Source organism: Embiotoca jacksoni, unplaced genomic scaffold, assembly GCF_022577435.1.
Source record: "Embiotoca jacksoni isolate LCO1_2020_lvr unplaced genomic scaffold, fEmbJac1.0.p SCAF_4, whole genome shotgun sequence".
NCBI classification, from domain to species: domain Eukaryota; kingdom Metazoa; phylum Chordata; class Actinopteri; family Embiotocidae; genus Embiotoca; species Embiotoca jacksoni.
The window spans coordinates 14,341,027-14,355,880 of NW_027185392.1; the positions used below are offsets into that span (position 1 = coordinate 14,341,027).

Genomic DNA, 14,854 nt, shown 5'->3' on the forward strand with positions numbered 1-14,854 from the left:
TCTCTTTAGGTCCTTCCCATTCATTTCTGTGCACTTTATTCTCAGCTCTTGTTCAACTTCAAGTCTGGTTTCCTCCTCTCTTTTTTTCTTCTGACATCATCTGAATCCCCTTCAAACATGAGGACATGAAATAATTTCAGCAGTTCTGTAGAGCGCGATAGCAATCAGTTGAAGCCTTATCTGCCATCTCTGCAGTGTGCAGCCTAGGTTAGGGAGTGAACTGTCACATGGATCCCTCTGCTCTAAAGTCATCTTCAAGAGAAACTGGGCCACATCTAATCCGCCTTAGATGAATAATTAATAATTAGACATGGAGCAACTTCCGATAGCCGCCAAGAAAAGAACAGCAGGGCAAGCGCCTCTCTTTGTGTCTCTCAGCACGTTCCATTACGCTCTGTGCTAAAGCGAAGGTTTACCCAGGCTGTAGCTTACAAGACTGGTGAAATATAAAATGGCTATAAAACACCGAGAGAAACTCTAGAAATTTGTCCTATAATAAGTTGTATTCATCTGCGGAAAGTCACTTGATATCTGTTCCATTCAGTGCAATGGGAGCCACAGGGAGGGTTCAAGGATACTATTGTCCACTATTGTAACCTGATTAAGTACAGGTGCACCGGGCCATTTTTCTCAACCAATTTCAGCACTAAATACTTCATTAGGTGGATTGCCTTGTAATAATACATTGAACTTGAGACATTTTCATGAAAGAAAATTATGCTGTTACAGTCGTTTTAATATTACATATTATCTAAAGAATAAAACAAATTCTTTTTGACTTATGAGTGAGCAAAAAAATGTTGCAACATTGTTTTTGGACTGAATGATAAAAATCCTTTGCCATGAAGGAAAGATAAAAGACAGAGTTTACCTGTAAGGCAATGTTGCCTTGATCATGTTTGTTAAAACATGAATGCTAAAGTATCTAAAACTGTGGCATGGTGTGATTTTAGATCGATTGAAATGTGAGTCAAGAAGCAGAGCCTCGTTGCTATGGCGAAGTTTACAAGGCAGGCAATTACATATGATAATGATAACCAAATGCGGAAGGGGTTTCTTTTAATGTTCCTCTAATTATCTTTGTTAATTGTGAAAAAAAAAAAACATCCACACCTCAAAGTTATTTTTCATCAACACCAGAAATTTGTCGTGTGATGTCATTATAAAAGTAAAGGTCAATCTGTTGAGGAGCTGCTGAGGAGCTTTCCAGATATTACTAGTTCATCTCTTTAATTACCAATAAGTTGTAATTGAAAGAAATTTTTTAAATTTCAATTACAATCTATAATTTGAAAGCTAATGCTATTTGAATCTACTAATGTGAGTGTGGCACCAACAGACACATCCGCACATCTACTGACATGACCCTTGACACTTGTGCAGTTTGAAACAACTTGTACCCGAGCATGTTAACTCAATCTGTCTCACACTCACTCTCTCTCTCTCTCTCTCACTCACACACACACACACACAGGGCACGGATATAAGAGGGGCTATCACTCTTGGGCAGACTGCTGTCCAGTCTCCTCTGGCCCCAGCAGAGATCTGCTCCGCTCCTCACCCCACCGTCTCACCTAACATCTCTAACCGCCACAGGCCTGCCGCCCCCTGCACGCATCATCAATCTGTGCCGGCTCCGGCCCCTCTGATTAATGATGATCCATGCCGCAGGGATAGAGGGCTCAGGGACAGGGGATACGGGGCAGGAAAAGGGGACAGGTGCTGGTGTTTCTGACCACCCATGTGATGCCATGATGCCACAGTGCCACACCAAGGCGGGCCGGGACTGCAGTTCAAGAGGGCGAGAAGGAAGAGGTTGTGCGCGTCAGGCGGAGGCGGAGGCGGATGGATGAGGGGAGGGGTGGGGGGGGGCAGTGACCTTCAAGTTCAGGGGCAGTGGCGCGGGGTCGCACACGGCACCAGCTGGAAATGTCACACTGTCAGATGTCAGCGGGCAGGCTAAGTATAACCTGGTCAGCACCTGGAAGGACGTCCTCTAATTAGAAGCGTGTTGGGCCATGTTGGATCAGACAGGGACAGCACACTTGGTCACTGCCTTACAAACACACATAAAAATACACTATCGCATTTAATCATACAGACATGCACATATCTATGTCTTCAGAGGAATCTTTTTACTGCGTCTCCACATGAAACAGCACACATGCAGTGTCATACTGCATTTAAACCTCACTCATTCAATGGGCTGCACATAAGCCACTGACAAATATACACTCAACACAAACTTAGATTCTCAAATTCTTCTCCTCTGTGGCCTCACGTGAACAAAAACAACTCCGGGACATGCACTCACACACAAAGTCACACCACTCCAGTGACCTTTTGGATTGTCGCTATAAATAGAGCGTATTTCCACTCAGAATCTATGTTACAGAGCCCAATGAATTATTTAGTAGCCTAATCCAATGGGCAAAGTTTTTTTACTTCTCCGTGCTGATGGCTCGAGAACAAAAAGGCAGAGGACAGTACCAACAGGAACAACTCAGCCAACGACACCAAGCTTACACTTTGGCCTTTTGTCTGTCAAGAGTTTCACAATCACAATAGCATCATGAGCATCCAGTCCCTGGCAGATCATTTTGTGCAGTGAACACAGATCTGTGGAGGCGATGGGCATCTCTGGGTGACTGGGCTTCTCTTCTGTGAGCTTCCTGCCTGTGTGAGTATGTACCCAGGCCAGCGTCAGCTCCCTGTGCATGATACTGTGAAGCTGGTTCTGGCCCAGGTTTGACGACGCTATCAGTTTGTCTCCATGTTATCGCACCCCTCTGACACCTGCCACCAATGCTACTTCCATCGCCATCCTCTTGCCTGCGTCTCTCCCCCTCGCCACGCTTCTCTCTTGCGCCTCATCCGTCTCGCTGCCAGGCGCTTGTCCACTCCACCTCACCTCTCGCTCTGTGGCAAGGGCTGCCGTCAAATAACTTCATTAGCTTTCCACCTCTGTCACGCCAGCCTGCTCCCCCTCTGACAATTGGCTGCTGTTTTCTCCCAGAGAAAAAAAAAAAAAAGGGCTACGTGGGGCAGGTTGAGAACCCAACAATAGCTGACAGTGTGCTAGACACCGGACAGTGATACTGATGGCTGCAGTGGGGATGTATGGACCAGAGGTCACACACAAAAGGCCTGACTGTACCTGCTCATGCAGAGCTGGAAAGCAGGGGATACATTAGATTAAATCTAGATGTTCACAAAGATTAAAAAAAAACCTAAAAAACTAAAAGATTTCAAATCCCAAACCTCACGTGTTGAAAGAGATGGTGCAACACACCCTTGCAGTATTTTTACTTTTTAACATACAACATTTTATATACATGACCACAAAACGTTGCCTATAGCTAAGAAAATGACAGAAAAATGCTGAAATAAATCATCAACATTTACAAATAAGGACTCAAGGTTCTCCCTCTACAGTGTTAAAACTCTGCCTTTTCATCATATCACTGCAGAATAGCAAGATACTCTCCTAGGAAAAAGATAAATAAGACAACTGCAGCGGCATCATGACAGATGCAACACCTCCCACAACCCCCTGCATGCCAATTATTCACACCCAGCCAGGGTCAAGCTCGTTGTGCCTGTGTCACCGCAGCGGGGGGCGGGGGGGTGGTGTTTGGAGGGTGTGCAGTGCCCACTGTCATTATTAACTCAGGGTCCGCTGGGCGCAGGATCGGGGCCGTGCATTTCAAAGTGCCTCGGTGGCTTTCATCTCTGAATCAAAATGTGGATCACACTGGATAGCTAACGGTTGTGTCAGCGTGCAAAGATAAAAATCAAAGGGTATCAGTATAACACTCAATGGAAAGCAGGGCAGCCCAAAAAATGATATGCTTATTATGTCAGAGGTCAGTAGGAGTTCACTGGCTTTTTATGCCTGGGGAACTCGATGCAACTCCCTCTGCCTTTCAGTCCCTCTCCCTCACTTGCTGTCACTTTATCTGTCTCTTGTTTTATTTTTTCATCTTTCCTTTTGCAGTTTTTTTTTTTATATATATACGTGCCCCCCCCCCATCCCCCTCTCTCTTGTAGGCCTTGTGGGATTGAGGCACAGAGACAGCAGTGTAAAAGCAGGAGGGATGAGCTGCTCGTGTACACACTCAATCTGGGTTGGCAGGGAGGTCAAAAGAAATGGAGTCTAGAGGTCCCAGGAGGAACTTCCTCACCTCTCCCTCCCTGGCTGCTCTGTGGCATGGGTAAGTCTCACAAAGATCTGAGCCGGCTTCTTCTCAGTTTCATAACCCTCTTTCTTTAACTCCACCCCTCGACAAAGGGAGAACTTTGTGATCAAAGAAGCAGTATTCATTAAAACCATCATCATCATGGATTCAAGTTCAACATCCTCTCGTCCTGTCTTTTTATATCCTCCCTCACTCTCCTTGAATGATGCCCTGACTAAGATGTCCGCCACTTGACACTGGACTGACATTGCAAGGAGCCATCTTGGCTCCTCTGGGAGTTGCCAGGGCCTGATTGTGCAGTCTGGGAGTGAAGTGCAACTGGCACCCAGGGGGCATCCACGTGGAGCCGGGGCGTGCTAGATCGAGGGGGAGTTAACTAAGCCGGCCCAGTCCCTGTGCATCCTGGCGGGGTCACAGGATGGCGCTGAGGGCGCTAATCATTTCAAATTATGAATTCCTTTTTAATTATGAATTATGCATAAATTTTTAATTAATCTAATGTTCCCAGGGTTTTTTTCTCCCATCCTCGCCCAAGATCTCAATCTAATTACACAGCATTAAGTGGAAGAGTGGCAGTCGCAGCCTCGACCCTGGCGCTCAACCTCGGTCAACCTTTTTCCATCAATCTTGCCATCGTCTCCAAGCTCACCCTTTGATATTTTGCAACATGGTGAAGTGCGTCTAAACACGGCCTGGACTTTATATACCTGAGAACAGCATGTTCGTCAAAGTTTGTTTAGTTTGTTGGAAAATGCAGTATCATTATGTTAAAAAGCTTTACACATTGCAAGTTCACCGATGGTAGAAAACACAGGCTCACATGGCACAACATCAACTGAAACTAAAGTAAAAACTATGATTAAGGGCAGGCAATATGAGGACACGTCTTTTTTTAGACAACAATCCATAATTCCATTTGTGTACTTTAACATTTTCAGTTTATCCCCTCTGCAACTTTGGCATGAAATGTGTCACCATTTTGTCAGTCATAATAACACCTACACACAGACAAAGAGAATTGTTAGCAGGCGGAAGATGCCTAGAGGTTACACTTTGTCGACTCCCCTGACAACTGGCAAGAAGTGGGTGAAGAAAATGAATCCCTCAACAACTTTTGTCGAGGTGCCCTTGAGCAAATCATTTAGTCCCCAACTGCTTTAGTGGAGCTAATCAGCGAACGGCAGCAGAGGACTGAAGATGTACTGCTGGGCAGCTATCAAGGCTCGTTTTAAAAGAATGTGCAAAAGAAGCAAAAATTTATCTATAATGTATTCATCCATGGCTGGATAAATAATCTTAAAAATGGTAGAAGAATGTAGTATCATTCGGGTATTTTAATAACTCCTTTAAGGCAAATAAAATACATAAAAAAATGATGATTAGATATGACCATACTGCATGTACTCTACTGTGCTGCTACCAATCCTGATGGTGCACACAATGATACAGATGGTGAGTTTGATGAACACACAAAATCAGACTTGTCATCCATTTGGCAAAACAATATTTAGAGTCATTGAGGCTGTAGTTTAAAAAAAAAACTAAGATAAAAAGCTCAATATCTGAGCATTCTCTGACCCCCCGCCCCAGGGTGTGCTTGGAATTTATTTATTATAACAGGAATGTATTTTCCCTGCTGCTTACCCCAACACATGACAGAAGAAGGATGCTCGTACATGAGTTAGATGTGCCTGGCCTAACAGTATCCACAATTTGTGCAGGAACTGGGCATCGATCATTGAAAGGCGTAAACTTTTGAAAGGGGATTTGTAGAGCCTGATCTCCCTGCCATGTGTTTATCCCAGTGTTGCATCAGCTGGACAGGTTTTTTGGGGGATGTTACAAGAATATTTTAAACTGGTGCATCTGTGACAGTCTACTATATTGTGTTGTACTACAAAGTAAGTGTTGTACGCAGTATATGTGCAGGAAAAACAATGCTGTGCACATGATCATAATTTACAGATATAAAAAGGCCACAATACTGTGTGTGTGGGCAAAGTTTCATTCTTTGTAGTTCAAAATGTAGTATATTTACCCGATATAAAATGTTAGACTGAAGCTATACTTGCTTTTTAAACCAAGCGTTCATGTAAAGAACCAGCGGCATCGTGAATGTAATTGTTCCCATACTTGCCTACGTACTCGCGCGTTACTGAAGGAATCCACTACAGGGCAAAGAGAAGTTGGGCTAGTAATAAAACTTTCCAATTTTTATGACATCAACACCAGATGTGGTGACATTAACGTATTATTTTGTGGAAAACTGCACTCAGTGATCGATAAAATTGTTGTCCAGTTGGCCTGCTGGAGCATCTGATGACTGGGGAACAAAACACACCATCAACACTGTAGCTATTCCTTTTTTTACAACATTTTACAGTCTTGGACTAGTTTCCATGTATTCTCACAGGTCTCTATGTCAACTTTTAAAATAATACAAATGTCTTGTCAGCTATTCCGAAAAGCATATTTGCCATTCTGCAGCAGCAGTGACACACAGAACTGCAAACTTGGTCAATTAACTTGTCTTCAAACCTTTCTGCCATTATGGTTGCTGCTTTTGTGCCTACGGATCTAGTCACATGTACATACTGCCTCTACTGTTCATAAGCATATTGCTTCTTGCTGATGCATTACATTAATTCAAAGGATTTGTGCACACGATGCTCCAAACGGATACGCAAGGCAGCGATCAGGCAAACACAGTGAAAAGCATGTATATTCCCAACCTGATGGTCTAAAGGCTGCTGGTAGGCAAAACAAAATTAACCAGATCTGTGTAATTAAATATTTTCTTCCTCAAATTAGTGTCCTATGAGCAGGTTTTGAATGTGTTTGGTGTAGTTCTTATCAGTTCGAAGATATGTCACTTTCAAGGCAAGAGAAATTAGTGAAAAGGCTCGAAGTCCAAGATGTACTTTTCTTTTCCTCTCATGGGAACAACACAACACTGAAAGCAAGGTTGGGATTCTGAACCGGTGGACAAGTGAGGGCATGCATGATATTATCAATATGCACAACAGTACTTAAACAACTCAATCATATATTGTATGTCTGAATCTACTCATTCCGTGTGATTTTGTGCATATTGTGTAAACTATTTCTATTCATGACGCTGTTTAAACAATAACACCCATGGGAATTGACATTGTTTTCCACCGTTAAAGCCCACAAGAAGTCTAAACACATTAATGTTTGTGCCACTGTGAAAACCTAAAACTATCTATTCACTACATGTTTGAAGCAACTCCCAGACATTTTAGGCTCCCATTGTTTTAAAATCCATTAAAAACAGCTCAGAGACATACTGTGGCCTTGAACTGAAACAATAAACATAAAAAGTGTTTACACTTCTTACAAATGTTATTTCTGGTGACAGTGAAGAATCAAAACAGAACTTAAGGCAAAGGGGAGACAACATCTAGCTGGAGATCAGCACAGATGTCTTCATGTTCAGGTCTGGGAGAAATATTTCTGATGAAAGTGCGACTGCAATGAGCGAAGTCAAGTTGAAACAACAGCAAAATAAACAAAACAATTATGGATTAGAGGAGTCACGCCATTACTGCGTCTGTTTCAAAATCATATTACCTGATGCAAGCTGCATTTAAAGAGTGGTGACTAAATGCAGTACAGTTCACTGTACATTTGTGGGGTTTTTTGTGGGCAATAAAGGAAATTAACTTCACATTGGTGTTACACGTTTTAATCCTATCGGCTCTTACAAGCTGCTGCCATTATACACAAGATCCCAAGAAGGCGAGTGTGTGCACTGACTGAATTAGAGCCAAAATATTTAGTCGATAATCACATAGTTGACTGAAAGAAAATACATAGTAAACTATTTATTTATTTAATCATGTATGTCATTTTTAAAGTAAAAATCCACTTGCTCAAGATTTTAAAACTGAGTATTATCTGGTTTTCTTGGTATCCTGTTATAACAACCTGTCCAACAAAATTATATATTTTCAGATGTCATTACTGGCTCGGCAAACTTAAAGGCATGCTTTTGCTATTTTGTTGAAATAACTGTGGCTTAATGGATGATAAAATGTAGCCCTGCAGGGAAGTGTATGTTTCATTTTATTAAAAATATTCTACTAACCTGAAAGCTTCATAAGCAGGTCAGTGGCCGTTTTGGTAGTGATGTCGGGGCTGAAGATGGAGGCTGTGGTTGGACCACTAGGACTGGATCTGACCCCAACTCCAACACCAACTCCAGGTAGGTCCAGGGAGTTGGCACTGCTGCTGGGACGTTCCCTGCAGATGCTAAAGGGGGAGAGCACAGACAAGTCTCTCTCCTGTGGCTCCTCCTTGATGTAGACATGATTGGAGGTCGCCTCCACCGGAGGGGACGTCTGCTGCTGAGTGTCTGAGTGCAGTGGGGACGCCTCGGCCCCTCTCAGGTCTGTGGAACCACTGTCACCCATCAGGGAACCCTCGCCCTCCGTGTCGGTGGTGAGCTCCTCTTTCACCTTGACGTCTGTGCGGGGGAAGTGCTGGTGGCAGCGCATGTGAAGCTTCAGGCTGAAGTGACGGGAGGAGGTAAAGGGACAAAGTTCGCACTGAAATGTCTCACCCCGGTCCTGGTGCTGATGTACCTTGAAAAAGAGGGCAGGTTTAAGTGTTGAATCCCTGCCTCTGTCTGGCAATACAGGACACCGGGAGGACAGCCAGGATTATTTGCTTGATTCCAGTTATTTTTATCAGCAAGTTACTACAACAAACATGCAACACTGTTCAATCATGAAGAGGATATGTTAGAAGTCTAACCAAACCATGCATATCCTTTAATGTTAACAAACATATTATCAGAGCCATAATAAGTACCGATTAAAGATGACAGGGTTGGGGATGACATGGAGTGCAGGTTTACAAGGTAAAAAATTTAAAAAAAATAAATAAATAAAAAAAAAATCCATATTATCTAACCTTCATGTGGGACTTAAGATTGTCTTTGCGAGCACATCGGAAGGGACACAGCGGACACTGATGGCTTTTCAAGCCTGTGTGGATAACCATGTGTCTCTTCCAGTAGCTCTTGCGTTTGATGACAAGTCCACACACAGGACACTGGAATGGTTTGCCACCATCCTCAGGAGAGCCTTGAGGGAACCAAAAAACATTGTTACCATTGATAAGGAACAATCAAAGGCTTAGAGAATCTGGATCCTTTGTTGCCTGAAAAAATGTGCTGTTTTGCTGAAATGCACCCATAATATGGTAAAGAAATGCAACTCATCCTTGGAATAAGGGAGTAACTCAGACTATGCTCAGATCTGTGAGACACCGTCTGCACACCTAATGATGAAAACTATCGAGGGAAATGCCAGCTGGAAGCGATGGAACAATGGAAGTAAAAACTCAAGCATGTTTTAGTATCTCGATTATTGTTGTTGGCTTCATATCCGGCATCCATTACTGTTTAATTGGTCTTATTAGAAAGAGGCATGATTGCATTACAAATTCTACAAGGGCCTGTCAGGATGGCTTCATAAGTATTCCAGTGCCGTTCCTTGAAAAACATCTGGTAATCAGTGTTTGGTGAAATTACTGTGCTCAGCCATTCATTGACCTGAGGTGTAAAACCTCGAGACTGCCTATTTGCAACAATAAACCGCCATCTGCGGCCCAACCTCTTTGAGCACAGCCCAGATCACAATGCAAAAATTACTTCTGCTTACTCTAAGTTGAGGCGAATGAAGCAGAAATAAAACAGGAAGGAGGACATGTGTGTCATTTTGGTACATTTGTCTTAGTGTTTGCTGTGCGGTCACAATCATGTGTTGAAAAAAGAGAGCAGGTTTTCCTTAGGAATGCAGAACATACCTGTGTGATACAGTTTTATAGTGGAACTGGCATAGGATGACAATAAAACAAGACATGACAGTCAATAATCAAGGTCACATTTTTCATTCTGGCGACCGAACTACTACCTGCATTTTTACAGTGCTGCTCGACCTTGACGGGACGTCGGGTTAGAGCAGACCCCCTTTTTAGCATGCAGATCACAGAACATTACATCGACTGCCTCATCTGTCTGAAGTCAATTTGATCCAGCCATTTTAGATTTGGCGGGGTTGCGACACAATCCCTCAAAAGTGCCCATCCATCTTCCCTGAAAACATTCTGTTCTCCCTAAAGACTACTTAGTTAGAGCCTTCACTTTGAAGCTTTCTCTCTCCCTGTCCAAGGGTGAGATCTTTGTGTGCACACTTGTTTGGGTTACATGTCGACATCCGAGTACACTCTTATAGATTATTCTGCATGGCCATTTGTGAGTAACAGAGAAAGAGAGTATATGATGGAAAAAGAAAAAAGAAACAGAAAGAGAGAGAGAGAGAGAGATTGAGAGAGAGAGAGAGAGAGAGAGAGAGAGAGAGAGAGAGAGAGAGAGAGAGAGAGAGAGAGAGAGAGAGAGAGAGAGATGTGTGCACGCATCTGTATCCAGTCAGTGGAAAGTATGATGTGTTTGGCCTTAAGTCTGCTGTGCTGATCAGTGCAGAGGGCTCTGGTTAGAGGGGGCTGAAGCCAGGAGGAGGCTGCCGAGATGGATATGGACTCCAGGGCTTCCCGCTGTGCCGAGCACACAGTGACGGCCCCCTTTTGGCAGCACGCACATCCGAGCACAAACGAGCTGGTCTGGGAAGGCAGTGAGGTCTCAGTCGGAACCCCCCGTCGAGCCCACAGACCATTTCCCAGACTAGAAGGCCAGCCAGGGCTGTTTTCTCTCGGCTATGCTCTCTGCTCGGCTGACAGTTAAGCTGAGGCTACACAGCCTCACTACTTCAGCGCCAGTGAGGTGAGAACAAAACCATTACAAAACTAGAGAAAACATGTCATGCAAGTTAAGAATTGTGCTTTTCTGGTGTCAAGTGAACCTACTGCCCGATGACAGCAAAGACATCTATTTTTGTAGTCATGCTTACATTGCAATGTCAGTGTAAATCTATTACTACTAACAGTTTTGATTTGCATTTGATGGTGTTATTTCTTTAATAAATCCTAAAAGGGAAGGAATATAATCAATTGAGGAAATATTTCTTTTGAGCATCAGTAACATATGGCTAATTCTTTTTTTTTTTTTTTTTAAGACAAGGGCATAGTGAAGGAGGATGAAAACTTCCCATAAATTAAGAGCATCATCATCTTTCTCTACATAAACCTAAAGTCACTTTAATTGGAGCAACCTTGTTTAAGCTTTAAGTAGCCTGATTGTGTGTTTGACACAAGGAAACAGTGTGTTTTAGTGTTTTGCAACTGTGTACATTCAGATTACCTGCTTGGTTGTTGGGTTTTCCTCTGCCCTTTGGAGTAGAAGGCAACAGCAACTCGAGGCTCTGGGTGGGCGTAGAGGGCGTCAGTGCTTTCTGGTTCTTGTCCAACAGGGGCTTCACATCCTCTTGGAGGACCCCAGCAGTTGCCAAGGGGGAACCCTCCTTCTTCTCTGCCAGAAGGTTTCCCGCTGCCCTAGCTGCCACCTCTTTGAGCAAGGCAGCAGAGGAGGTCATTGACACAAGTGAGAGAAAGGAACTCGCTGAGGCTTGGTGGTCCGTAGCAGCACTGGCCGTTGACGAGGCTTGGCTCCGCTCGCTGACTTTCTTGGAAAGAGCAGCGAGGGTGGAGCTAGCCGACTGTGGGCTAAATGGAGAGTTGAAGGCATCAAAGCGCACCACGTCATCTCCTCGACCACCCCCTCCCAGGGTGGGCACTGCAGATGAGGCTGAAGTGGAGGAGGAGGAAGATGTTGTTGAGGAGGAAGCCACGGCATTCTTGTCTTGAAGTACAGCATTTGCTGCTGCTTTTAGCTTCTGGATTGCAGAGTCCGGGGACAGGCTGGAGCCGCAGGGCGTAGAGCAGCTGGCCGGTGGCCACTTATCTGCAACACCTGCCCATACAAAGCCACTGCCATTGCTAGGGGTGACAGAGTTAAAGGGGTCAAGGGGTTCTTGCTTTATGTTGGTGACTGAGGGTGCCAAGGAGGCGGGTGAGGCCGAGCCGCTGTTGTTGTTGTTATTGGCCAGTTTTCGGGCAAGAGCACTTAGCTGCTGGGCATGGTGGGAAGACGGGGAGAGGGTCAAAGGTGGTGCAAGTGCTATCGGAGGAGACTCTCCCCCAGCACCTCCCCTGGATGACCGGCTCAGGAGCTCCCCAGTGTCAAGATTCAGCGACCCAGCCTCTAGGAGGCGCCGTAGGTTGCTGCTGAGGGGTTTTCCCAGGGCTCGAGATGCTGCCTCGCCATACAGTGATGATACAACAGAGGAGAGTGTGTCCTGGGGCGAGAATGCACCTCCATCCAGTCCAAGAAGTTCCAAAGAGGCACGATGGATGGGTGTAGAGCAACCCAGTGAGCTCTCACCTCCACAGGTGTCATGATCCCCGGACCCAGCGCTGACGCCAGGTTGCTCATCGGGAGAGGAGCCCCTGGGAAGGAGGAGCTCATCCTGGGTGTCTCCGTAAGACGACGACTCTGAGCGTGTGTCAGAGGCATTCCCAAACCAGCCTTCCTCCTCCACAGCACCGCCATCAGGCCCTCCTTCCTCGTTGCTGTCCACATCTGGAAGAAGAGAGAAAACCAAAGAGTTTAGCCAGCGGCAAAAGAAACACGAGCTGTGCAAGTATTGTGACAAAGCTATCACCATGTTTTAATGAACAGTTAGCCAGATAAACACTTTGAAAATTACAACTTACTGTGTATATATTTATGATTTGGGAGTATAGTCTTCAACATCCAAAACACAAACCTGCACAAATCAGTGAAATGGCCTTTCAAAGCTGCAAAACTACACTTCAGCTCTCAGCAAGGAGGCCACTAAAATGATTTCCAGGGTGAATTCTACATCTTTCTTATATAAGAACAGCTTTCCACAAGGCGCATCCATGATGTTTGAGTAATTTAGATTTTTCTGTCCTTTTTTTAACCATATTTTTCCCACCCTTGGTCTGGAAGAGCCTAGTAAAGGGGTTACCATGACAACGGGTCCTTCTGGGAGGCTAGACAGCAAAGATTAGGGTAATGGAGGTTACAGAACTAGATTAATATTCATGAGCCTGCAGATACCACCAGGGAGCCAATAAGGATAGGGTTAAGGTCACCAAGGGTCATTAATATACACTTCATGTATCAATATTCATAAGCAAAACATTACAGCTTGCCAGACAAGGGCGAACAAAGAAAAGTGAATATTCCTGATGCATATTAACAAACCTCCATAAGAATATGTCAAAAGCTCTAAGTCTGGGTGAAATAAAATGTCAAAACTGACATTTCCTCTTTGGGTTACTGTACACAACCTCACAAGACATCTGATACAAAGAAACTGGCTGAGAATTAGGAAAAAAAAACTCAGCACTCATACAGTTACAAGATCATGAGACAATGAAAGTATGATCTAAAATGTCTCACACACCAACATACATATATCCAGTCACGCCAAGGCTGTCTTCACCCTCATGACCCTCACAGAGGCCTGGTGGGTCTGCTCTTTGTTTACAGGCACAGGCAAAATCGTTGCCAGGCAACCCAGCCCAGCAACCTGTTGGGCTCATTAGAGTTGGCTGACATCTGGCCAGTGTGGCCCACTATGGTCCACAAAGGTGACCACAATCACAGCCCACTATGACCGCTACTCTCATCCTGCAACAGATATCAAACAGGACTTGCATCACACATCCAGACAGCCACACTTGTCCCTCACATATTACAGTAACACGCTACTAAACACTGACAGGGAAGGATGTCAATAACCAACACAGGTTATAATATTAAATCTTCCAAACTGTCTATAAACCCATGTCTAGTAGACCTCACCTTAATGGACAATGCAAGATGTACTGCAAGAGACTGGTGAGCATACACAGCATGCATGACCTTTCTAATTTCTTAAGACTGTTATTAAGGTGAAGCAAAACACCAAAATGGATTGATTGTGAACCCAATTTACCATGCTCCTTGAAGCCATTTTACCACCTGAGTAGGGTTAACAGGAATAAAGAGAGGGAGAGGGAGAAAAAGCCAGTGAGTCATGCAGGGCAGGGCTTGACCCATTTCCATGTGACATGCGAAAAGCAGCAAGAGCCACTAATGGCTGTAATGTGGTTAGAGGGAAATCGCTAGATTGCTGACCCAAGGTCTCAGCTTTGAGCCTGAACTCTCTTGCTTCCAAGGTTCACTGTTAAACCTCAGGGTTAGGTGCAGCTGAACACAACACTGCGCCACTAGGCTTCTGAGTGCTCCAGTGTACTGATGCACTCCACTACCGTGGCTTTGTGTGTCACAGGCGAGCCACCCCTGTGGGCAGAATGACATTTCCCAAGGTCATGGTCTCTAGCCCAAGCTCTAAGGGGGCTTCGTCTGAGTTCTGCACTCGCGACTGCTGCTGTATGCCCGCCACACGCATGGGGACAGACATATGCGCGTGCATACACACGACAAATACACAGCCAACAATGTGATTTAATGCTGAAGTCCTCCCCCACTGCTGCATTTTTTTTCTGACACACATTCAACTGCTTTGCCTCTGGAACGGTGGCTGGCTTGGTAACTGCAAACCCCCCCCCCCCAGTGATGGAGATACAGAGATACGGGCCGAGGCGGCAAGCGTCTGCCACTGAAAGGGAACCATTTAGCGGTGTAATGGCGGGGATGA

The 14,854-nt window shown here is 44.7% G+C and overlaps 1 protein-coding gene across 2 annotated transcripts in view; it reads right to left on the reverse strand.

Annotated features, from left to right (window-relative positions):
• The window catches only part of znf827 (zinc finger protein 827), a 74,077-nt gene that overhangs the window by 40,623 nt on the left and 18,600 nt on the right, over positions 1–14,854 (reverse strand). For both annotated transcript variants that reach the window (XM_069167131.1, XM_069167130.1), the window contains exons 2-4: positions 11,485–12,762; positions 9,138–9,310; positions 8,311–8,806 (exon numbers count right to left, since the gene is read on the reverse strand). In XM_069167131.1, coding sequence (XP_069023232.1) covers positions 8,311–8,806; positions 9,138–9,310; positions 11,485–12,762 — 1,947 coding nt within the window. The remainder of the gene's footprint in view (positions 1–8,310; positions 8,807–9,137; positions 9,311–11,484; positions 12,763–14,854) is intronic.